General features: G+C 35.8%; 1 protein-coding gene across 1 annotated transcript; it reads left to right on the top strand.

Annotated features, from left to right (window-relative positions):
* The first annotated feature begins 1,648 nt into the window (after window positions 1-1,648).
* On the top strand, window positions 1,649-25,704 carry LOC144435324 (zonadhesin-like). The gene is made up of 28 exons (XM_078123919.1): window positions 1,649-1,769; window positions 4,935-5,009; window positions 5,396-5,441; window positions 5,759-5,844; window positions 6,503-6,577; window positions 6,960-7,116; window positions 7,898-7,915; window positions 8,273-8,689; window positions 9,291-9,356; window positions 10,121-10,359; window positions 11,050-11,327; window positions 12,091-12,377; window positions 13,254-13,456; window positions 13,775-13,958; window positions 14,821-15,246; window positions 15,798-15,860; window positions 16,163-16,404; window positions 16,887-17,167; window positions 17,509-17,804; window positions 18,413-18,609; window positions 19,120-19,300; window positions 19,650-19,784; window positions 20,234-20,362; window positions 20,636-20,761; window positions 21,189-21,311; window positions 22,230-22,468; window positions 22,970-23,262; window positions 24,070-25,704. The coding sequence occupies exons 2-28, from the start codon at window positions 4,935-4,937 to the stop codon at window positions 24,104-24,106; spliced, it is 4,899 nt and encodes a 1,632-aa protein (XP_077980045.1). The 5' UTR covers window positions 1,649-1,769; the 3' UTR covers window positions 24,107-25,704.
* Window positions 25,705-27,638: the final 1,934 nt, after the last annotated feature.

Below are 27,638 nucleotides of genomic sequence, written 5' to 3'. Positions count from 1 at the left end.
AATTTCAAAGTAGGACCATACATAGTAATAGTAACATAACTATATAATAGTTAACATAAAACAGAATTAACAATTTTGGAGTCAAAAGATAGAACGATTATGATTTACGGCAAGTATGGCATCCCAAATGTTAAACAATTGGCCTAGTAGTAAGTCTTATGACTCAGAACTAAAAGAAAGGGTAGAATGAGTTATACATAAATATATGTGTGGTACATTTTAAACACCTTGCAAAAACGTTAAAGTAAAATAATTTTTACTTGGAGATGTCATTGTTGTGAAATAGAATAAATCTGATTTGAGTTTGATTCTGAATCCAACATTTCTAATTCGTCAAATCATTTGGCGCCTTATCTACGATAAATCACATTCACACACGCTTTTCCATTCGGAATTCAAGTCCCCCCCCCCTCCCGATTTCCCTATCAGTTCAACTTCAACGACTCGAACACGTGTTGTATGCCCGATTGTTTCAAGTTAATTCCCGTCCTTTACAAGATGCCAATGACTGCATTCCTTTACCGAACAAACTATCATACTGGTGGGTGATAGCCTGACCACTAGGTGGCGGTACGCGGTATGGTAAAATTACACCCTCAAATACAAAATGGCGGACAGTAGGTCGCCTTCATGTCGCAAATGGCGCCGCCCTGTTAATAATAATTCACAAACCACCAGCTTAACGATTACGTGATCAGATCTCTGCACAGCTGGTCCGTAAACAGATTACAGTGATTTGAGTAGACAGACAATACATATATCAACACACTTTAATAGGAAATTAATATTTTATTACATAGCCTCTTAATTTTGATGACAATATACAGAAAGTATTTCAGTGAAAAGTGTTCATTTGCGTCACATATTTAACCTTGGGAGTTAAATCAAGAGCACACGACTAATTACAAACGCGCCGTGATTTCTGTGACGTCAGAGAAATATTAATGTAGCAGTTGGTACTAATTCGTTGTACTAATAAAAAATATGACACTTGATCAATTCATAAATATTATTAGTAATAATAGAAAACAGTATTCCTTATATTTGAATGAATGAATGAATGAATGAATGAATGAATGAATGAATGAATGAATGAATGAATGAATGAATGAATGAATGAATGAATAGTTACATTCCATTTCGTTTAACCCACGTTCAATAAAAAAAAATTGTATTGACACCTACTTTGGCAGTTTGTCATTTCAAATGAACCTTAACTAAAACACGAAGTACACACATTAATTTGAGGTCGCGAGAATCTGACAACTCTCGTCATATTGAAAGACAACTCGTCCTCGTTCAAGGAAAAAAATAACAATGAAAAACTTCAACCCTTAAAAAACTTTTACTTTTCGAATACCAATAAGGCTTTCAATTTTCCATAATTATAAATAACGTCATACGTTATGAAGTAATTGTAGGTAATATAATAACTCCGACGTCACACATTATCTAGAATTTTAGTTTGCTAGACTCAATTTTGCCGATTCAATTGTAATTATAGCGTGTTAACGTTACAATTTTATTTTGTACACCTGGTGGCAAATTAGAACTTAAACTGACTCCTAGATATCAAAAATATTATTTTACATCCTGTATGTCAATCCTAAAATTAGACTTTGGTCCCAGCTGTAGACCTTCCATACACAATTTGTCACGATGTGTAGGTCTAGGTTCTATTGCTGTCAATCAGCGTGACGTACTTCCTGCGAGACTTCCGCCGTCCACTCTCTACACGAAACGCTGAGCTGGCCGAGCTCAAAATTAAGGTAAGTTTGTTTTATTTCTTAGATATTTAATTACTTTCTGTTTTAGATTATACGAAGTCACCAACCTTTTGATGCAAACACGAATAATGTTACCCGTTATCGTGTGACGTCAGAGCGTAAAAAATCGTAATAATTTCGCCGCCCTGTGCCACCGTCGATAAAAAATACGAAAATACGACCGATTAATTCTTCATTTCGCAGATTACTGATTTTAATTACACGCACGTTGGAATAAGCGAGGTCTATCAACGACAAAGTTAAATTTCAAGTGATTTTAGTGTAAGTAAATCTTTATGTTTCACTTATCATTTTATTTCCTAAACATACATGTTTAGGCGAAAATGTTTTCATAGTGGTAAAGAATGGAAGTTGGTGGGACCGGTTAATATCAATTGAATAAACTGTTTTACTAAGTAAGTCGAGCGTATGACTTATCTTTACAAATTCATTGATTAACAGTCAATGGGAACCAAAATGCGATATTAATATTACTTTCATTTGGTAGATTTATTCGAACACCAAAGTGTGACTGCACGGTTTCATTTTCCTTAAAAACAAAATGGACGCCATTTTTAAATTCGAAATATCTTAACTGCCTTAATCAGTCTTTTTAATGGTTGTTGTTTTAGGTTTGTTTTATCGTGATCTTCAACTGTACTGTTGTTGTTGTTGTTGTTGTTGTTGTTGTTGTTGTTGTTGTTGTTGTTGTTGGAACTATTTGAAACGTCAGGAAATAAGTCAGGCATTAATAACAAATGTATATTTCTTAGAATATCTGTGTTTATATTCGATACAAGTGTAGTATACCTGTGGAAAAGAGAAAGATACATCCGTTGATGAAAAATGAAAACAAGAATTATTTTAGACATAATCCAGGTGATTTGATTAAATTAGATTAGATTTGATAAGGAATTATATAGAATGGATTATGTAAATATTTTATTTATTTGATAAATTTTACTACTTGATGACAGCGAGAGGAATTTGTATTATGTTCTAAACGTGGAGATCTCGGTGTATACCTTTGTAAAAACTTGTATTGAATAATGTGCCTTGATGGTCAAAGAAATCCCTTATTCTAATAACTTTTCAGTGAAATATGAAACAAATCGATATTGTGATTTTTCGTCTTCTGTGTAAACAAACATATATCAAACATATAGTTTTTGAAATGGCGTGTATAACCTACGATATATATATATATATATATATATATATATATATATATATATATATATATATATATATATATATATATATATATATATATATATATATATTCCTGCAATAGTTACCCCCGAATCTATTGCATCTATAAAGTATTCGTTCGTAGAGTACAAATAATAGAACTTGATGAAATATCTGAAATGTAAAGTTAATCTTCCTGCAAATATTCTTTGCCTGCATTTAATGCTTAACACTTGTTCCCTACGTCAACCATGCTACCTGTCAAAATTTTCTTTCTTTCTTCATTTCTGTTGACGTCATGTTTGCGTGGATACAAGGGATAGTGTATGGCTCAAATAAAAAGGCTTCAGTGCTGTAAACGAAGCGGACTTTTATGGGCATACTCATTTTTCATATCTATAACTGTCAAAAAAATTAATCCTCTTCAACCTGTTACACGAGTGACAAAGGTCCTAAAAAGGAGTACAGTATGAATCGATTCTCTTTGACTGCGCATGCTCTGACAATTCAGATTATTTCATCATTCTTTCTATTATAATGACTTAATGTTATGTAGAGTGGAATTAGTGTTGGTAAATCTGGTTAAGATATCACACTTCAAACTGTTGAAGCGTTATTTTCCTAACAGAATGTCATTTACATAATACACATATAGATTCACAAATAGTATTTTGATTTTAGGAAATTTTTTGGTATTTTGGATTTAAGGAAAATTGTATTAAGACTGAAATGGCAGCCATCCTGGGTCGACATTTTAAATGATCAACTGTCAGTCATGCGATTTCAGCCACTTACTGCAGCTGGTGTTGTCGTGACATTATTCATTGGCATTGCATTCAAAGGAAATAATTTAAAGCAAATGAACCTGTATGACATATTAAGCTACATGGCAATACTATAAAAGTTTAACTGATTAGAATTAGTGAACATAATCTTACCCTCAGTAGCATATAAAGAGAGAGAGAGAGAGAGAGAGAGAGAGAGAGAGAGAGAGAGAGAGAGAGAGAGAGAGTTTGTCAGTATGTGTATGTATGTGCGTCTGCGTTCGTGTCCGTGTATATCTGTGTATAAGGCCAAAAAATAATTGTTTCTTGTCAGGACATTTTGCCTAAAGTGGTGCGACGACGCGATTTTTTTTTATTTCCAACAAACCTGTCACTCAATCTACTCTTTATGACAGTTACTGTTCTTTTTATTTAGTACTTAAGAGATTGATTGATTGTTTGATTGATTGATTGATTGATAGATTGATTGATTGATTGATTGATTGATTGATTGATTGAAAGTGTGTATGTGGGTGCAGATGTCATTTGCAAGTTCATGATTGGTTCTGCAGTTGTCTTCATTAAAGTAGGGAGGGTTATTTTTGTGTTTCCCCCGGATCTGCAGACTGCATGGGCTGGACAAACACGGAAAAAAAGGCTGACCAGAATCATTTTTTGGGAGGGGGGGGGGCTAACTGTGTGTTTTTCATTCTGAAGCCAAACCCCTAATTTACCTTTTCTTCTCCAAACATTTCTCTCAATATATATAACAATTTAGACAGCTATAGGTGACTAACACGTCAATATAAATATGGACACCCCCATGGTGAAGTGATTGACGATTGGGACTAGGTATTCTATTCTAAGGTTGCTTGTTCGAATCTCTCTGTAGTCTTAGAATTGTTTTTTCTTTTTGGAGAATTTTTTTTAACGGCCGGAAGTGTTTCTGTGTTTTAACTGTGTTATTAAGGTGCAGCCAACGGAGCTGTTCGTGGAAAAACTGATCGTATATACGACTGTATGGGCAAGGGGAGAAGGTAAAGGTAACAACAATGTAGCAATTCAATGCTGAATGATGGGGGTAGTCGGTAAGTGGGGAGTATTCTGATATGGAACATTCGGTTTTTTCAAAAGAATTAAGAAAATTGGCTGATTGACTTAACTGACTATTCGCTCTTTTTTAATTTCATTCGCTTCCTGTCTCCTTCCGCAGATGAAGATACCTCTGAGAACACTCTGTTGCTTTTTATTAATTATTTCCATAATTACCATATCTTCAGGGACCAAGGTAAGTAAAAAGAACCCTTTTAATGAATTCTTGCCAGTTTATATTTCTATTGATAGGGACAGTGTACCATTAAGGATATGTTTTAATTGCAATAGTAGAGTATTATCAAAACAGCAAGAAAGATAACGAACATCTAATCAAAGTGGTTTTGTTACAGTGTTGAATCCTTAACTATAGTTTTATATACTTGATATCGTGTTATCAAGTGGAATATAATTGTAATATTTAGGTGAACGTTTTATGTATCGCGCTGACAGAAGACAGGGATGGAAGAAAGAGTTTTAATATGCCAACAGATAGTGTGTGTCTTTACCTCCAAGTGTTGCCCCCGAAATTCTACTCTTAACTACTTGCTATATATATATATTCGTTATCTCTATATACAGCGTGGCAGTAAAGCTGAAAAGGAACAGTCAAGGTCCCAAAGAGAAGGTAAGTCCATCCAACAAACTTCATTTTAGCATTAATTAATTGTATATGTGTGTGCCGTTCAAATAATATGACAATACATCACCAAATATATTTTACTTCCCAAATAATATTGGAAGAAATTGAAGAAATTCACGCGAATTGGGATTATTAAAAATGTAATATCAATAAGTATGATAATCGTTTATCGATTTTTTTTATCATAATCTGAAACACGTTATGACCTTGGCATCAACCGTTAGGTCTGGATGGGGGCGGTGTGCATGTGTGTTGCAAGGATTTGATATGAGTACTGTAACTATATTTCAAATGATTTTCAGCATCAAAGTGTCTAAAATGTACTGAAGAAGACGGGTTAACACTAGATGAATGTATTGAGCAAGATAAACACGAAAGCTGTTCTAAGGCAAGTATTTAAACCTGAGTCACTTTTACAAAGAATATGTAGTATAACTCAAGTGTAATTTGATTGAGGCAAGATGTCCCAGATACCTATTATCATATTTATCTTCGATTTTCTACTTCCACTATGTAGACAATATCACCTACGTGCAATGATATTGCCATTATAAAATACGGAAAGCGGATACATTTTCAGTAATTTTCAGTATTGATGAAGATGGTGTGGTAATCATATTTGTACTTATTACTTTCGCTTACCAAACAATTAGAAATTGATAGTGGCTACAAAAATCAACCCCAACATGAAAATAATAATTTAAAGTTATTTGCTTATACAACAAAACAAATAATAATAACAACAAAACATATTATGAATCCCTAAACTGCATGCATTTGTAGTTTTCTTTTGACTCAAATGTAAACATTATTGCACAAATTGTCATTAAAGAAAAAATTTGTTTTGGAGTAATTAAAGAAAAAGATAATTGTGAGTGGTAACATTAGAAATGACCAGTTATTATATGTAGCAGTAGCACTGTTAAGAACGCTTGGGACAAAACATTTCAACACATAAAGGGTTCCAACTTAACTCAGAGTTAACAGCACACAGTATACTGGCAACAATTTGACTGTGTTTTTTCCCTTATGCTTTGTTTTATTAGGATGGCTGCAGATCTGAATTTATCAACACCGAGGAGGGTATTCTAATATTTACGTCACAATGTCAAAGATATTCGGCAAGTGATGATGTCATTAAGTTTCCATCTCTACTTGAATTGACGACCACTTTTAGTCAATTGACCTTTTCTTCCTGACTTATGAACACCGTTAACTGAATTGAAATGAAAATCATTCTTTATTAGTACAAGTCTGAAATGGACACCAAAGGTCATGGGTCATGGGTCATCACAGTATATATTCAACGTGGCAGTCATATTGTGACATAGTGTCTAAATAAAATCATTTTAATTCACTTGTTATTGACATCAACTATTACCATGGATGTGAACTTTAAATTCATGTTGAAAAGTCATGATGAGAAACAGGGTACATTTCAAAATCGCCTTCAGAAACTATTTTTTTTATATAGCTTATGGTTTCTCCTTTTAATGTTTCCAGGCCTGTTCGCAGGACAGCGCGAGTCAAGCCGACAAGAATCAGTGCAATCGGTCGCCAGTAGTTGTTACAGACAGATGTATATACTGCTGTCAATCAAAGGACGTGAACGAAGATGGCTATTGTGCTCCACCTGGACCAAGCAATCCACCACCCATACGTAAGAACATACATACGTAGTATTCTTCTGTGAGAAATATGTGACGTAGTGTTTGACCATGATAACGTTGATATAAACCAGTGTATACCAAATAGTCATAAGGTCACAACAACTATAAATTGAATTCAGAGAACAAGAGAAAACTTTAAGATATACTTACATAATATTTCGATTGAAATCGTAGGTTTTGTGATGTTAGTGTCGATGTTAACAATCGTCCTCTGGTGTTGTAAGTTGATGGAAGTAGAGGATTTCTTGACGTTACAATAAACATACCAGTGTTTTCTAAATTTTGTCATTGAATCATGTATATACTTTACCTAAATACAGATGTATGTACTAACAAAGTTTTAAGTTCTGACAACAGCAAGGTATGCTGCAGAGTAGAATTCACACTGCAAAGCACCTATCATCATGGAGCAAAAAATGCTCCTTACTATTCCCCTCCTCCAAAAATGAAGCTCCCTCCCATATACATCAGCTTATCACCCTTTAACATAGATCCATGATCTCTGGACTTGAAATATTCTGGAGTAAAGCATAGGTTCCAGAAATGCTTGGCAAACCTAGGATGGAGGAATAATCAGACCCTTGGCTTTGCCAACCACAGTACGAAAGCCTACATATAAAACATATTTGGTACATAACAAAAAACTAGTATAACACAAGAACTAATAACCACAATTATACACATCATTTGGGACTACACCTAACCTGCTAGCTTCCCACAATAAGGTTAGTGATACTAACCTTTCTTTTCTTTCTTTTCAAAATTTTGCAGCAAACTTTGGGGAATATGGTAAGATATATGAACATATCAGTTTTTCAATCTTGTCCATCACAATAATCACCTATTTGGCCACTAGATCGGAAACCATTGTCACAATATCTTGGTGCCATATAGTGTCTTATTGTAAACAGTTTGAAATATACTCCCGTGTCTGATAATATCAATAGCACATCTTAAGACAGGACGCTGTCCAGTTGATAATAACAGTTTTGTAACGTTACCAAGAGTGGATTGACCAGTGTTTCTCATTTTTAACATCATACATCATAATGAGTCATGTGTTTCTTTAACCCATCCGTTTAAACTGTATTGTGATGCTTTGAATTCAAGTTGTGAATGTCGTGTATATGCTGTTCCATTTGACAGGTTGTACGGACGACGAAGTGGCATTCAATGGATATTGCTACCGATTTGAAACGACTAAATTGACTTTTCATCATTCCCGTGAGTGGTGTGCCGACAACGGCTACACACTTACAAGTATTCTATCACAACGGGAGTTAGAGTTCCTCAAGAGTGAAGTTGAAGATAAGTCAAACATCGCTTGGTGGGTCGGTGCACACGTTAGGGACATCTCCCTCCCTGCTCTGATGGATGAAAACTGGAGATGGGTCGATCTGCACGAATGGAAATGGGATTTGGTGGACATATTTCACCCGAATTCACCAAACAGCGAGAATGAAGATGAATATTGTGGCGCAATGAAGAGAACTAACGACAACTACAACTTTTTATTAGACGATCAACAATGTACACACCTGCATCCATTTATCTGTCGCAGAGGTAAGGTACTCTTAAAGACACTGTGTGGTAGAGCATGTCATATATAAAATGTCAGAGAATCAAACCTACACCACTGAACATAGTTCTAATCAATCCTGTTTCTCCAACTTGTATTTTTTTGGTAAATACCCCCTGGTGGAAAGAGGATTAACAGCGGGTGTAATCAGTAGGCAATCAATTCAAAATTTTAACTCTTATGTCCAAATTCGTACATTTTCATAACTCTCCACGTCATACTGATATTTTGAGTAAACTAACGTAGCAATGATCATGATTTAGATTTCATTCTTTGACGAGAAAAAAATCATGTTATACTCAGAATAATTTAACAAAGTTTGTATTTTTCGCTTTCCGTTTACGTAATGTATGTTATGTGACGTTTTTGTACGTTAGGCAGGTGGCCAGGGTACGCTGAATAAAGCACACATTCAATGATCGTGATTTGTTATGTTTATACCCTATCCATTGTCTTGTTGCAGGGAGAGATCTTTGACGACTGTATCCATTACTTGCTGATACTGTCTACGTTGTGTGCAACATAAAGATCAACAGGGTTTATAGTCAATTATGTAACAATCTGTATTTTTCATCCATAACACAGGTGATGGAAGTCCCTTGGCCGATCGATGGGCTGTGCACCATAATTTATGGCGAGATAGAACAAACGGTAAGTTATCTTGTTGTCATACTAGATATTTGCAGATGTCCAGCAGATTTGTTTCATCAGAAGGAACGGGATAATTTGGAAATGTAATAACATTTATTATCATTTGAATGCTTCATTTGGTAGGTTCATCAAACTATCAAACAAGTTGTGGGAACAATTTTATTTTAGAACTTATCACCTAATAGTTGTCATGTACGACCTGTAACCTTATCAGTATGAAATAAGATCCTTGTGTGTAATGTTAAAGCAGTCGAGTATTATTTTTGTGAAGGTTTGTATGTGAAAGATTATGGGTCATTGAAATTAGTCCAATAAAAACTGATAAAACAAAATATCGTTCATAATGTGAATGGAAGAAAGAAACTGTAACTGTAGATAAAGGGTCCCCAACACGATGACCCTAAGTCGCAATCTCTACTACGTACTACTACTACTACTACTACTACTACTACTACTACACCGCTGCTGCATGCCACCACCATCACGAACAACATTATACCTTCTTTGTTTATTGCAAACAACTCACAATGCTTTATATATTAGATTTGTCATGAAACTTGAACATCTGTTAGCGTAATGTAAGCTTAAAATCACCATTGATGATTGGGAGATTTATTATCTAACGTTTAGATGTCTTGAATAACTATGCAGCCAATTTTTGTACTGAGATATAACTCGTTTGGTTTATTTTATTCTGAAGATGTGAAATACCACTGGTGTTTGCCATCCAATAATACGTTTGTACATACACCTTTTATTTCCAGACTGTAAGTGTTACACTTGGGGAGATCCACACTACATCAGCTTCGATGGTAAATTACGTCATTACCAAGGTAACTGCACCTATGTTCATTTGGTGGATAGAAAACACAACCCAGCATTATTCTCCGTCAACGTGAAAACACAACACCCGTATGAAGGATCGACTGCTAGTATGGTGCACCATGTGATTGTCAAAGTCCACAATCTAAGAATTACTCTGAATCGTGGAAAGGTTGTATGGGTAAGTGAAACGATGCATAAGATGACTCTAACGGTCAAGAATGAACCATTTTTGTTAAATGTTAACATGGAAACTAAGATATGGTAGGCCCAAGTCCATACAAATGTCACGGTTGTTTGCCAATGAGACTGACACAAGTAATTTAATTAACGTACTTTAATTATACACGACTGTGACACAAACCTGACTACAATCTGCAGCAACCATTTACTTCTCTACTGCATAATTATATTATTGATATTTTAAGATTGAAAATATTTGTATTACTATCGCCTCATTAATTGGAGGTTGAAAATAGTAATAATAAAGCTATTGATAAGACTTGGAACAACTCAATAGAACAGTACACATGTCGATAGAGAAGTTTTATTGGAACGTGATAAATTTGAAACCAATAAGACTAATATAGTGTGAATATCGAACCATATTTCAACTCAGAGGAAATAATGTTTGAACAAAGATAGCCACACACTGTAACGAGATAAATAGTAAAGAACGAGATACATAATTAGTTGCATTAATGACAAGTTTTCTTTTAACTTGTATTACTTCTACATATATTGTTTCAAATTACACACAAGTTACAAACCTTAACGCGTCATCGAATATAATGTAATGGCTACATAAACTCACAGAAAACTGCAAATCTAATATGTCAGACTGAGTGTATGTACATCATATTTGTTACAGGTCAATGACTACCCTGTCACACTACCTCATACTCCTTATGGAGGCGTCCATATTCAAATCAGTGGTCGTCACGTGCTCCTCACTTCGAGCTATGGATTCTGGGTTAAGTATGACGGCATGTATCGTCTCGTCATCGGCGTATCCCGTGGTTACGAGGGACACACCCAGGGGGTATGTGGAACCTGCGATGGTGACGTAACCAATGATGAGTTAAAGCCAAACGGACAGCGTACTAGAGACACGAACAGATTTATTAATAGTTGGAATATTGATGGCAGGTAAGTTATTCAAATTATGAAAATGAATATTTCGACAAGTCACACAACCTGGTCAACAATATGCATCACATAGCACAAACATGTATTTCTGTTTTCTCCATCTTGGCCATTTCAAGCAAATGCATCCAGGTAAGTTTTCTTTTCAGGTTATACGATTTCTACTACCTGCAAGTTGACCAACAGACAAAAAAATAATGTGTAGCACCATTTGATGGACATTAAGCCACTGATTCCATAGATAAATAGATATTCAATTATTACTGTATGTGATAAACTAATTAGGTCGTACCAATATTCTATATGTAAATCGAAGAAATATTTTCGGTGTAACAATAAGTATTGTAAGCTCGTGTTTTTTTTGAAGATCATCAATTTAACGTCTATCAATGTTGTCATTTAAGTGGCCATATGGATAACAAAGGGGTAATTTATTTTGGATTTTTTAATTTACAACTTTAGTATATTTTTCTACTTGGAAATACAATGTAAACGAGCATGCATAAAGTCCCTGGTCATAACTTTAAAAAAATGCAAGTCTGTAAAACGTTTGTTATTGTACGTGTAATAACTAACATTTTACACATCTTTCAATGTTTTGCAATTTGTTGTGCTTTCACATAGTATTTCTAAGTAGAAAAACGCAGTAGAGTTGTATGTGTTATCACAATTGAAATTCCCAGATAAATAACCAATTTTCATCCATATGGCCACTTTAAATGTGGTATATAGTTTGTAAATTGATCACACTTTATCTATCTTCTAGATGTCCCGGTACATCGGTAGTCGAAGAAATGTGTCCGAACGACAATTCTAACAATTACAAAGGAAATCATAAATGTGGCATGATCAAAGACCCAAGTGGAGTATTTGCAGAATGTCATAACGCTGTCAACCCTGCCGCTCCATTCGAAGCCTGTCTGTACGATATGTGTCATGGGCCAAATGAAGCTGAAAAAGCTGATGCACTGTGTGATAGTCTGAGCAATTACTACGACATGTGTAAAGAGGCGGGAATCCATCTTCCAAGCTTCAGGACAGATAATTTGTGTCGTAAGTCAATAATTCACATTTTCCCCATATATATCGCTGATTCTGTTTTGTATTGGCCAATCTGTGATTTGCATTGCATATATCTATTATGTATATTATATTTCATTATATATATCTCAGTTAAAGTGTTTCTAATGGGTTTCTTCAAATATTTTACTTCTTGTGTAGGTCAACAATTGTTTATAATTTCTATATTGGCGTTCTTTTTAATCAGATGGTTTCAAATTTGCATTTATTATACTGAATATCACTGGTGCCACTGCCACCAGCAGCAGCATCATAACCATCACCACCACCATCATCATCACTATGACCACCACCATCATCATCACCACTAACATTATCATCATTATCACCACCACCACCACCACCACCACCACCACTATCATCATCATCATCATCATCATCATCATCACCACCACCACCACCACCACCACCACCTCCACAACCGCTGCCACCACCACCACCACCACCCCCCCCATCATTACATCACCATTTTCATCATCACCATCGCCATCACCGCCATCATCATCATCATCATCATCATCATCATCATCATCATCACCGTCGTCGTCGTCGTCATCATCATCATAAACATGATATTATTCTCAAGAAAACCAGGACCTCGATATATTAAAACCTCTCCAATTGATAACAAGACGAAGGTGATAATCATTTCAAAGTAAACAAAAGTAAGAAAGCCAACTTGCACGCATTAAAGTAAACACCTAATAAGCTAGCATATCTTTCTAGAGATACGTTTAGCCTGATGCCAAGATATCAGAAGTAAGAGATAACTTAGTCTCACAAACCCTCTTTTAAATATAGGGGAATATTTAGAGTAGAGAATAAACTAAATCATTCTTGTCTCTTCAGCAATGGAATGTCCGTCTCACAGCCAATATTCACCGTGCATGTCACCATGTCCAGCGTCGTGTGTTTCATCAGGTGATTGTGACTACAGCCCCGAGCACTGTGTTGAAGGCTTCGAATGTGACACCAACTACCTCCTTAGTGGTAGTCGATGTGTACATAAACTAAACTGCGGTTGCCTTGATGACTTTTTCCAATTCCATGCGGTAAGTAACGTTTATTGGACGCCATACATAGTATCATTTCCCTGGACGTGCATAACACATATCAAGCACATTCATCCCTCACTGAATGAGATAGTTTATAGTATATGGTGGGATGGTATACATTTATAATCGCAAATAGTATTACAATTAGATGGATGAATAGATGGATGGACTCTCGGACATACATTGTATTATCCATTAGTATATAAAATCTAAACATTCAAAGATCGAAATTCACTATTCCATATTACTTGAAGCTTTTTAGAACAAGTATGTCTCTTTTGGCTAATTGCTACTTTTCGCCACATACTTTTGTAGATTGGCGAGCAATGGTTGAGTCCGGACTGTCGTAGAAGCTGTGTCTGTAACTCTATGAACAACATAACTTGTGACCACAGACCTCCATGCACTGGACACTCTGAATGTGTGTCCAGCAAAGGAACTCGTGAATGTCAATGTATACCTGGATTTGAACGTGATGAAGACGATAACTGTGTGCAAGGTAGGTGATTACGAATTCAAATTGATAATTTTATTTTTATTTCATGCCCTCCACTGTCTATGATCTAAGACAACGGATGAGTCACATTATTACAGTATAACTGTCCAATTGAACAGGTAACGGAAAGAAGAATTTCAATTGGTTGTATGATATGGCCGTGTAGAAGGGTTAAAACTCAGACCACTATAGAAACGACAGCTGGGTAGTGCCAAGTCTCTTTTCATCCGTGTAGGCAAAACCAGGGCGTCACACACACACACACACACACACACACACACACACACACACACACACACACACACACACACACACACACACACACACACACAGTGACGGCGTTTAATATATTCCAGTGCTAATCCCAACTTCAATCAGACACTAAGTACAATGAAAATCGCTGCGTTGTATATTTGTTTTCTATAGCGTCTGAGTTAAAGTACACACACCACGGACTTCACTGAGCACCAATCGGGGATTTGGTGATGGCGTTCAACACGTATATAAACAGAAAACAAATAACTTTGGGCTTAATTGCACAACAACAAGTGCCATGCTGCATTTATAGTACTGTTTGTGTCCCTATAGACGTTGACTTTCCCAAATTAGTTTCTTTATAACCTGTTGGTTTCAACCTTAGAAACCAACAGGATTGTGTGTGTGTGTTGGGCACTATCTTTTGGTGGTGTTATGCTTGCATTGACAGCAGCAGATAAACATACATGTATAAGTGTGCATATAGTATAGTTGAATTATTATGCTCTAATAAACGAAAGAATGGTATGCTAATTTGATAAATTATTGTTTATTTATTTGTTATAATATTTGTATTCATTTTTTGATCTCATTTTATGTTTACCCTCAGAGAACTATAGCTGTGATCTTGAAGATTTCCATTACGGTAGAGACTGCTTCAAAATCGTGAATGAACCTGTTGCAACCTTCGAAGAGGCCAGAATATTGTGTCATAACGACACTTACGAACTTGCAAGTATTCTATCTGACGATGAGTATGATTTCTTACGCGAAAAACTAGAACTCAATAAGTACGGTCGCAATGCATACTGGGTCGGAGCTAATGGACAGGAGGGGTCCGAGGCAGATGTCGTTCAAACAAACTGGCGTTGGATTAGCGGCGATCTGTGGACTTGGAAGTTGGAACAAATTTTCGCAGAAGATACTCCGGACAACGTAAATGGAGACGAGTTTTGTGGAGTTTTACCAAAAGAAGACGATTATTTTTTGAACGATGAGACATGTAATGCCGAACATAGTTTTGTGTGCAGGAAAGGTAAATAATTGCTTCATATCATTGGATCTCTTGTTCTGAATTTTTCCAGCTTTTCGTAAATGTATACATAGTACATAAGTCTTCATATCAAATAGTTGATCCAATTATAAAGACATAATCCAGGCTTTGAGGACACAACCTTAAACCATAGACTAGGGACCAAGAGAAACAAATATTTTTTTCTCGCGATTTTCCTGATTTCTAATATTAATTTCTTAATTTTCTCTATATTTCAAATAAAGTTTTATATATATATACTGCCATCATGACTATCGTTTCATGACATCTACCGATCCGACTAATGGTAATACATTTGTCTGAATGAAAAATCAATTGGTTGGATGAATGAATGTTGATGGGGATGGGTCACCAGGTCAACACAGGCTTCGAGTGAAAGTTCACATTTTGATAAACTACCTTTGTATATTTACTAAGGCGTACGATTTCAGCTCACTGATGTTTTACTGTATTGGTCAAAAGTGTGATTCAGATAAATTAAACGAGAAGAGAACACAGCATCATAATGATATATTTTTTCTTTTGTTTAATAGTTGGAAACCCTGTCCAGACACGATGGGACACTACACCAATGCAGTGGACTAGAACTAAAAACTGTAAGTACATGATAGAATATTAACTCTTACAAAATTCGTTTTACTCTTGTATCTTATACGGTGACATTTTATCGACGACTTTGAATTTGTTATAAGGGCCAATGATTAACATTTGATCAATATATTAGAATGTGAATGAATGAATGAATGAATGAATGAATGAATGAATGAATGAATGAATGAATGAATGAATGGATGGATGGATGGATGGATGGATGGATGCTTGGTGAATGAATGAATGAATGAATGAATGAATTTATGGACAAAGATCAATTAATCTCGTCTATTACCTTCTTCTTTAGTTTGCAAGTGTTACGTGTTTGGTGATCCTCACTACAGAACATTTGACGGTCTAAATGTACACTTCCAAGGCACGTGTACGTACACGCTATTGATGGACTGGGCTCACGTGGACGAACCCCTGTTTATTGTGAATGCCAAAAACACTCTGCCCTATGAAGGAGCCACTGTCTCTGTTGTTCGTTTCGTTATTATCCGAGTTTACGGCTTCAGAATTATCCTTAGGAGACAGGGTGAAGTTGCGGTGAGTAACTTTTACTCCTACAAAGGAATATGTCAAATTGGAAGTGGTTTTCGTCTGCAAGTCAATCATGTTCCAACTTGTGACTAATTGTCACCATTGAACCGGGTAGGATCGAAGTAAAGCTACGCAAATTTGCTCGATAATATATTTAAAATTTGATAGTAAACTTAGTTTAGGATATCTTCTGTGTCAAGTGAGGCGTAAACTTTGAGACTTGCTCGTTCATATGTAATATATGGTGTAAAAACGAGTGAATCAGATGCAGATGTGCAGATGCCTGTACTATCAATAGTAAGTAATTGGGTGAATGAATGGGTCGATGATCATATTAAACAATGATTAAAATGCTAAACAGGTAGGTGGTTAAAAGGGTAGAATCGCCCCCAAAAGATTAGGACTCTGTAGAAATACCCCTCTTTCATAGAGGATGGATAATCTAATAATCTAAATCGATACACTTTGCCATTGTTAACCTTATATAGGTTGATGACGTCAAAATAACACTGCCTTACAATCCACATCCCGAAGTTTTCATATCCCAGAGTGGTCAATACGTCAGAGTAGACTGTCCTGAGCTAGGACTCGTTGTTCAGTATGATGGTCTATACAAGGTCAAAGTTCATTTGGCAAGAAGTTACGGAACCCATGCACGTGGAATGTGTGGAATCTGTGATGGAGACAAACACAATGACTATGTCCGACCCGATGGAAGTATGGCTGAAAACGACAGAGACTTCGGAGATAGCTGGGCAAGTGAGGAAAGGTAACAGTGGAGGCAATACTCAAATACTCATTGTGGCATTTTTTAAGATTACATTTTGGGGCATTCTCCCCTTTATAATAGTACTCAATACTAATGTCGCTAGCAATTTTATATATCATATCAACGCCAGTCATCCGGAAAATTAGCTCTAATGTAATGTGTTAATTAAAAAATGTTGAATAAGGAATGCTTCGTTAACCACTAGCTGTACAGTCGTAGGCACTGTTTACTAGGTACTAGTATATCCACAAATATTTAAATGATATCTAAATAGCTGGATGTTGATAACTGATCTACCTTTCTGTATCCTTATCTAGTATGAATAATAATTTGTCTTCTAGTTGTGATCCTGGCGAGGAGGTTACACCATACCAGTCAATGTGCCCGAATGCAAATCTGAGCACCTTCAAAACGGCAGTCCTTTGTGGTCGTATCACAGATCCTATTGGTCACCTGGCACCTTGCCACTCAGTTGTAGATCCCCAGTTCTTTTTAGATTCATGCGCTAATGATATGTGTAATGCACAAGATGGGGACGAGAAGAAAGAAGTCCTGTGTGACGCCATAGCAAGTTATTTTGAAGTGTGTCGGGAAGCTGGTGTTGATATGGTAACTTTTAGGTCGGCCTTCTTCTGTCGTAAGTACGATATCATACTACATCAAATTTCACAGTAAATACTGTGGTGATTTTTATTGTATATACATATACAATATACATATATATATATATATTGTCAACATACATACATAGTTTACATACATACATACATACATACATGCATACATACATACATGCTTTACACACACACGCACACACACACACATACATACATACATACATACATACATACACACACACACATGCATACATACATACATACATACATACATACATACACATACATCCATCCATCCATACATACATACATACATACATACATACATACATACATACATACATACATACACATACATGCATATGTCTGTCTAGTTGTCCTTTATCGTGTACGTTAGTTCTTGTCAAGCCTATGAAAAAGAGTAATACATGTAAATAAGAAATAAAGTAAAATAACATGTATACATAAACCTACTATTATTTCCCCTTTCCTAGGTCAGTCATCTTGTTTCATCTGTAAAATTTAAGAATAAAACGATCAAACTTCAGCCTTTATCAAGCTGTTAAATTTTCAAAAATCCCTAGCAATTTATTGAAAGGTGGTATTTACTTCTACTTGTCCACTGCAGCCCTCCCATGCCCCCAACACAGTGTCTACAGTGTATGTATGTCACCATGTCCACCAAGCTGTTTATCCCCCGGCAACTGTGGTGATGCCCAGTGTGTCGAAGGATGCGAGTGCGAACACGACTACATACTCATCGGCCGTCAGTGTGTACCCAAATCTCAATGCGGCTGCGTCGACAGTGATGGTAATTTGCATAAGGTATGGCACTTGATTTGCATAAATACAATTGTTACGCCCGTATTATTTAACCATTGATCAACATCAAACCTGATTGGGTAATTTTGTACTTTTATCTTCGAAGTGTTTGTGACAGTTGATGTCAGGTATCATATCACAAGTTAGCTTACCAAGTTCATATTCAATAGTTGAGATTTCTCGCCAATTTGATGAGTACAAAATTGACAGAACTTGACATGCATAAATCTCCTTCACAATCCACCATCAAGTGAAGATACCCTTGAAAAATAGGGGTATAATTTATGATATCACATTTCCAGCAGAAATTTGAGTTTAAAATAGTCAAAAACCACCTCGTCGCTTTCAACTGTAGTCAATTGCAGAATAATAACCTACCTCGAAATACTTAAGTAGTATGTATGATTCAACTATGGTCGACCAGTTTGGCAATCATTGTTTAGTTTGAAGTCATGCTTTCAATACCTCTATGTTTTCTCTAAAAGTAATCTCCCCCCCCCCCATCCAATTTAGGGAGGTCACTCTTGGGTGACGTCAGACTGTAAGCAAAAATGCAGATGTAGAGGCATGGATGACGTAAGATGCACTAAACTTGAAGATTGTACTTCTAATGCGCAATGTATTGGTCAGGATGGTGAATACGCCTGTAAGTGTGAAGACGGCTATAGTATGAACGATAATGGAAAATGCATTGGTATGTACAATTTCTTTAGTAGAACATAAAATATTAGCCGAAAATGTGATTTAATAAACATAAATAGTCAAGCAATTTCTACAATTACATCCATTTGCCCGGTACTTGCAATGAAAGATGGCCATTATATATCGCTGTTTCGAAAAAAAACAACGCCGTAGACTTTCTTAAAAATAATCATGAACACAAATTCAACCATACTGTAACCCATACTTTGGTGAGTTTGTGCATCGAAAGCACAACATATAATCTTCCTTTCAGAGAATGTATTCACATCTCCGGTTCAGAGGTGTTTTGTAAATTAAAACAGCCAACACTCTTGCATTTCATTATTTGTATCGTTGTGCAGAACTTCAAATCAACCAATACGACTGTCGGGAGCAGTGTGGCGGTACCTGTAGATACCAAACTTGTCAAAGTGGTGAAATTAGAGCCGTGGGTTCGTGTACATGTCTGGGTACGATTTTGGACACTTGCTGCATAGGTAAGTAAAATGGATCGAGTTATATACTTGGTACTTCATATTAACGTGACAATGACATATTATTTGTATCCGGTGGTCCTGGAAATATCGTAAACAGGTAACCAGACAAATGTCTGTATATACAGATGTTATACCCTTGTGAGAATACATTTGGGTCGGTAACCTCAATATACAAGTTACCAGGGTTCTGGGAATTTCAGACCACTATCGTGTGGTCTGAGAACACGATGGATGACTCAAGGTCGATTGAAGACGAAAAGGGAAACAGACCTTGAAAGAAAACACTCATAAACGACATTTATGAAACTCGATATCTGCACTTTCGGCATTCACTGTCGTTGTTACTTTGTCGGGTACACATACATGTTAGGCATTAATGTGAAAAGAAAATATCACCGATTTTCAAATAAAAGACTGACTTCGACTGATTATGTTTTATTCATTTACAGACAATCCACAGGAAATTGACTGTGGTAGCCGTGATGGAACATGTTTAGCGCAATGTCCCGCTAGTAAAGCATCGTGCATTTCCGATGTAGACTGTAAATGTAATCTTTCAGGAACAAAATGTTGTATCGGTAAGTTCAACTGGTATACTAGAATAGTACCAATACTTGAGACATTATGATGAAGGGGGGGGGAGAGAGAGAGAGAGAGAGAGAGAGAGAGAGAGAGAGAGAGAGAGAGAGAGAGAGAGAGAGAGAGAGAGAGAGAGAGAGAGAGAGAGAGAGAGAGAGAGAGAGAGAGAGAGAGAGATGGAGGTGGGGGGGGGGTTAGATTATGTCGACTGGAGAACATACTAACATATCTTTTGTGGTGATGTTTTTACTTCTCCAATTTTGATCGAGTAGATGATGAAGGTCCACTACTGTGTGAAGCTTCCCCCTGCAATGGCCAATGTCGTACTGCGTGCTTGAATACAGAGGTAGCTACACAGACAGGTTGTACTTGCACAGGCGGGAAAAGCTGCTGTATTCGTAAGTAAATTTCAAAAGATCTGTTTCGTTGCATCGGAATGAGTTTATATATGATATTATATGCATGACATAAAGTCATCTGTTGATATAGTTAAACCATTTTTCCGGCAGTGACCGGGGAAAGATCTGCTACCTCATTGAAGTTATATTTCAAACTAGGTTTTGTGTGAATGAAATGCTAGTATAGCTCTTCATCATTCAAATATCAAACAAACCAATGTTTCCTCTGAACAGCGTGGTGTAAGAAGAATGTACTTTCTATACGGGGCAGATGTCAGTCGGGGGTCTGGACATGATGCAACCAATCAGCGACAGGAATGTGAAATTTACATATTAATGACATTTTGCTATAGCCAATTAAAGTGTTAGACTAAAAGATTGTAATACATCTGGTTATAACGAGATTTCTGTGTATCTATACTTCAAGCCGATCCTACCAAACTGCGTTGTGAGCAGAGCTGTGGAGGTTTCTGCCGTGACTCCTGTGATGGAGAGGCTACAGCTAGTGGTGACTGTACATGTGAAGATGCGGGGCAAATGTGCTGCAAAAGTAATCACTACATTTCCTTTCTTTCTTTTGTAACCAAATGTGTCATTCTCTCAACTTTTAAAAGTGAAGACAACAAAGTACAAAATGAGAAAGAGGTGTTCGTTGTTGATGGTCGAGGAGGGGGTGGGGTGAGGTGTGAAATAAACGCCGCTAGAACGGTAAATAAAACTTACATTTAACAATCTCATTCTGTTTAGCAAATTAAGTATATGACTGGGTAGTACTAGTAGTCAAGTTTTCACTACTTTATATTTGTGAGTAAACATATTATATAATGTATACCTTTACACTGGGAAGTCAATATGGCGACAATGCAGAAGGCATTACTAATAATATACATCAGCAAACAAAGTAAGTGTTATTTCCTAGTAGGACGATCATCCAGCACTCTCATGAAATTTATGATTCTTTAACATAACCAAGAGTACCAAAGAAGTGATAAAAATATCAACCAATACGTGTAAATTGAGCCTGCCTACTGTAATAATAATATGGATATAACCAAGTAGTCTGATCTGATGAGTTTGACCGTTCTATTCTTACATTTTGAACAACACTTTTAAACTTAGGCCAAAAAATATATATCTGGTTCTGGTCAGTGCGCGCGTGCCCTGAATTCCCTCGCGTCGATCCTTTTTTCCCCGATAATTTTGGCTCTCCCGTTCCTTATTTATTCCTGATATCAGGAGAACAAGCAGCTGAAATCTACCCTACATGCCAAGACTGCTTAAATACAAAGCCTAAACTGCTTCGAAGAAAAAGGAAGTTTTTCAAGAGATAAATATGATAGAACAGAGTATGTAAAGTGTCAAAAAAAAAAATTCGCGTCGTCGCACCACTTTAGAAAGTTTACCCTGACCAGAACCAGATATTTTTTTGGCCTAATATATGTTTTGTTTCTTACCTGTTTGTTGACAGAGAGTGCATACATGAGAGGTGATCCACATGCCTTGACCTTTGACGGCAAACCTTTCTCAACCCAGGACTTGTGTTCGTACATTTTGGTACAAGATAATGTAAATAGTCCACCTGAATTCAAGATCGTTGCTACCACCAAAGAAAGGATATACATAACAAGAGAAGCCAGTAATATTGATAGTGTTGTGATCCATGTTAACGGTAAACTCATACATCTATTGGCCAAAAACGAAGTCACTGTGAGTATGCCATGGATTTAATGTGTTGTGTCATGTTATTTGGACAATCTCTCCTTATTATACATTTAAAAATAGCCGCCAACATACAATTTGTCAATTTTAGGATCACAAATGAAGCTTTCTCATGAAAAACTTTCTTCGTCATCAACTTTGTTCACTTTCACCGCTATTAAAATTGAAATGGCTTCAAATTCCAAGTGAAATATCGTCAATGTATTTTGTTTTCAGATATTGCGTCTTTCCGTGCGATTTACTCCAAGCAAGCATGAAATGGGAAGATTTGGTAATGTGCACCAAATTGAAAAGAAAAACCTTCAATCTAAGAAGAGAATAATACATTACAAGTTCAGTTTATTTCATAATGTAGACTTTGAGAACACAACCATAACACAGCTTCATGAAAGTTTCAAACCTACTTCAGGATGCAACTGAAATTGTGAAATTGACTGGGATTCCAATATTACTGCTAACACTAATCGGTGTCTTTCCCAACATTTTCAGATTGATGATGAAGTAGTCACTCTCCCATACTTAATGGATGACGAGATCTACATTTCTGAATTCAGCACTGACGGAAAGCATAATAAAATAAAAGTTACGATGGCCTTTGGTCTGAATGTGTTCTGGGACGGTAAAAACGCCGTCAATGTGGATATCACTGGTAGGCTACATGGTAAAGTGGCAGGACTGTTTGGTAATGCTGATGACGTCAAGCAAGATGAATTGCTGAAGAAGGACGGAACAATAGCCTCTAGTCTAGAGGATTTTATTGATAGTTGGACAGTTGAAGGAAGGTGAGTTTAACTCACTTGTAAATCGGATTGCTTGACTGGCTAATCGATTGACTGACTGGCTGGCTGGTCACTTGATCGATTGATTGGATGGTTGCTTGTCAATGATTGACTGGCTGGCTGTTGATTGATTTGATGGTCGGTCGGTCGGTCGGTCGGTTGGTTGGTTGGTTGGTTGGTTGGTTGGTTGATTGATTGACTAGCTGATCGCTTGATATGATGGTGAATACCATATTTTAGTTTAAATCGAAACACACAAGATATGTAGTAGGATGAATGGACAGGTTAGTCAATCAATCAGTCAGTCAGTCAGTCAGTCAGTCAGTCAGTCAGTCAGTCAGTCAGTCAATCAGTCAGTCAGTCAGTCAATCAATCAATCAATCAATCAATCAATCAATCAATCAATCAATCAATCAATCAATCAATCAATCAATCAATCAATCAATCAATCAATCAATCAATCAATCAATCAATCAATCAACCAACCAACCAATCAATCAATCAAATTGTTGACAAAATGTTCAGGAAAGGTCCATATATGAATTCCTACCTGTTGATAAATGAGGCAGTTCTCTAAAACAGAAGAACAAAGGACAACATTAGAAATGGCGTGAAATCAGTGCTTTATCTGTCAATGTTATCAGCGCTTGCTTACAATAAAAAATGTCTCTATTTTCACAGTTTATCAATCGTATAACTCTACATGTCACACACAACCAAACCTAAGAAAATACGTCGATATTCCATGTAAACGAAGTATGCTGATAAAACCAATTTAATTTAATTTCTTTTTTTTTTGCTTTTCAACAGTTGCAAAGAAAGGGAGACATGGTACATCGAGTCATAAACATAGCATTGGTGAACTGACCAGTATTTGACGTGATGGTTAGCCTTACTTGCCAGAATCTAACGCTTGCCAATTGCTGAATTTTAACTAGTAATTTGCCTTTAACAGAAAAGAAGTTTAAATCTTGCCATTCCACGGAACAGTCTCATCCAACTCGGTGTTTACTATGCTAAGAGTGCAAGTTTAATATAAATGCCAGTAGAGAAATTAAGAAATCGCTTTTTAATGTATACATGCTAAAGTAATATCTCATTACGTTATGATTTGAGTTAATTATTATTCGATTTCAAAACTGAAATATTATTTCAACTCAGATTATTGGGTTAGTTTTAGGGGAATGATTTGAATAGATAACACCTAACATCGGTGTGTTTAAAGCTGCAGTGGATGCAACTCGAACATTACTTGAAACTGGTTTGTTATATTTATCGACTTATTCGTAATATTGTACACCCTAAGCAGTATTTAATCACGTGCGGATATTAACAGACTGTATTCATACACATGTATATAATACTGCACAATAAACCAAATAAATTGATTTTTGGGTTCGCACTCGAAAATCCGCACCCCAATGCAATCACAATTTCAACATGTTGCTGTATTACTTCTGGATACAATTAACCCCTAATTACATGTACAATGTCTAATTATTGACATTTCAATAATTTTCAGTGAAAATATTGGTGTTTATCTGATAATAATGCAGTTTGAATAGTTGAAAATAGGGTTACTGAAATGTCATCATTTGATTCTACAAGGAGATATTTACATTCTCTGAGTTTTGGAAACAAACTAATCTAAACCTTATAGAAGTACTGATGGGTGTTCAATAATGACCATTACGTATTTGCTCTTTAGAGTAACCATACCTAACAGTAAGACTAGATAGGAAAACTAATTACAGCGAATATGATATGCACATGACTATTAAGTGTCATTTGATTTGATAGCTGACTTTTAAAGGTCTCTAAATAATCATAATTATTCAGCATGTTACGAAGTTTATTTGATATTTATCATGAAGATTGACTAAAAATGTGATTCTCAACAATCGTGGTAATTTGATGAAAAATTAATGCTACGGAACCCGTATGAAGAAAGTACTACAAATACGTCACAAACCTACTGTTCGTTAGAGATATGCAAAGTACCAAATTCATGTTCGTTTGCTTTTGATAAAGGTCTGCATTTTTAGTTGGAGTTTAATTTCGACGGTGGTATAATCGAATTCCACCTCTAGTCACTGCGATAATCCCATCAAAACAGTACATCTTGCAGATGATTGATTTATATACATTTCGATTATCACACGCAGTTTTAAGTTTTGTTTACTCATCAGGAGACCCTGACATCGATCACGTGATCAATTTGAGCACCCGGTTACTCAAAGTTTAACAGTCACAATTCCAGAAACTCGTCAATGTCAATACACTGAATGTTAAGCCATGTTTGGCATCCGTAACAAGTACACAGTTGATTGTCTACTGTACTGAATACAATGCATGTCGTTCACTGAAGACCTATGGTGGTAGTATTTATTCCTTCCTTCATATCCTGTACATAATGTATATTTTGTCATTCTTTATGATGTACCTGACTGATATTTACCAATAAAAGTCATGCAGACTTTAAATTAGTGGTTGTCGAATGGAATCGTTTTGACCCCTGACCCTTTAAGAAGGAAGTCAGATTTATGTATGTTATATGCATACACTTTCCGCATTCTTCTAAAAATTTATTTTTGTTTTCATTTAATTTTTTTCATGAAAAGTACATCGACAGGTTTCCAGATAACGACTTACAAGATATACCATGCCGGTGTAACGAAACTCATGGACATGAAATTGACTGACTGCATATTACAAACTCGGAATCTAAGTGGAAAATTTATGTGAAGTAACACCAGACTTCTAGTCAACAAACATTTTGAAATATTTTCCTCATCGTGAAAAATGTTGCAAATTGCTTTGATTTTGACTAGCATGTTTGTCTGTTTAAGCTATAATTTGTAGCAATTTGGACAAACCTTTACTCTCTCACTAGTGCAATATGAGTTTGTGTATGACCATGTCCAAAGTATATACACACAATACTATTCACATTCTTTACCTTATCATTTACACATACATTTCAAAAGACCACAAACATATTCATGACTGTTTCAAACTTTATGCAAAATTTTATTCTCTGAAAACTGATGTACATGAATGTATCAATCAATATATTTTACATATCTGTCATATAAAAGTCTTCATGTGACAACCATCACATAATATACAGAAAACTTTTCCTCAACTTTGTTCAAGAGCTCTAGTGTCCAAATAATTCTAGGTGACACACCAAACATCTGAGATTATTTTCTTCATCAAAATGTTAGCCCATGTTACAGTATAAAAGTATGGAAATTCATACAGCAGGAACGAAAGAAATAACAGGTGGTACAATAGATATACATTTGTGTTGAAACCAGAGTTAGCTAGAGAGAACTACAGAGAGAACTTTGACGGATTTTTGATGGGTTTGAGAATTAGCAAGAAACACAATAAGAAAAGAAGCCAATTCTAAAAAAAATTGAAATGAAACTGCCAATTTCCTGGACAGGATTTCCTTTTTGAGACACCCCATCTATATTTTGATGTACTATTCATATCAATAATTCAACCACTGAAGTGAAGTTGATTGTGCATCTTTCATGCTATCAAATTCTTTTCTGTTAAAAATATATATTTTAAATTGGAGTTGCACATTTTGGTCATGCTTGTGCTTGATGCATATGAGATGTAGTTAGATTTCAGGAATTAATTCATCAGACTGATTTCAAAAATTGGGATGCCATCATATTACTTTAGTATAATAAAAGATCATCTGTGCAAAAAATCAGCCTAAATTCGTAAATCCGACTTCATTTTGCACCAAGAAATACTAGACGCTCACCAAAGCTTTCACCATATATCCACCATGGCTTTGTCAGTGTTTTCTGAAGTCACGTTGCATACCTGGCAGAAGCTTTGGTGAACTTCTAGTATTTCTTGGTGCAAAATGAAGTCGAATCTATGAATTTAGGCTGACTTTTTGCACAGATGATCTTTTATTATACTACTTATTCATGAACATTACTTCTTGTATTCAACTTTTATCAAATATTCACCTTTGGAATTCAATTCAATTCAATTTAAGAATATATAATATGCAATACTATGCAACTGTACAGATAGGGGTGTAAAGTTTAAGCAAACAATATGTTCATGTCTGTAAATGTTTGTACCTTGGAAGCATACAATTTTATACATGATGCTGTGCTAATCTTCCTAACACTTTAAAACTGAATATATGGTGATATGAAGTTGTTCCATTGACAATATGCACCAATCTTATTAAAGCTTGCTTACACTTCTAATGTTACACTTCTAGAAAAGTAGACAATTTTTTTCTCGAAAATATACAATTTCAGTTAAGGATGCAAAGGAAAATGGATACAGGTGTGAATGTACTATGTAAAATATAAAGTATTTATGAAACATTCATGCAA

Source organism: Glandiceps talaboti, chromosome 5, assembly GCF_964340395.1.
Source record: "Glandiceps talaboti chromosome 5, keGlaTala1.1, whole genome shotgun sequence".
In the NCBI taxonomy this organism is placed as follows: domain Eukaryota; kingdom Metazoa; phylum Hemichordata; class Enteropneusta; family Spengelidae; genus Glandiceps; species Glandiceps talaboti.
The sequence above is the reverse complement of the archived record's forward strand: the minus strand, read 5'-3'. Positions and strand labels throughout refer to the sequence as shown.

What these genes read in the sequence shown, in the direction of transcription:
- LOC144435324 (XM_078123919.1), top strand. Translation starts at nt 4,935, where the DNA reads ATGAAGATACCTCTGAGAACACTCTGTTGCTTTTTATTAATTATTTCC. An exon ending in CCATATCTTCAGGGACCAAG is followed by an intron (nt 5,010 to 5,395) that starts GTAAGTAAAAAG and finishes CTCTATATACAG; the next exon opens with CGTGGCAGTAAAGCTGAAAA. An exon ending in GTGGACTAGAACTAAAAACT is followed by an intron (nt 15,861 to 16,162) that starts GTAAGTACATGA and finishes CTTCTTCTTTAG; the next exon opens with TTTGCAAGTGTTACGTGTTT.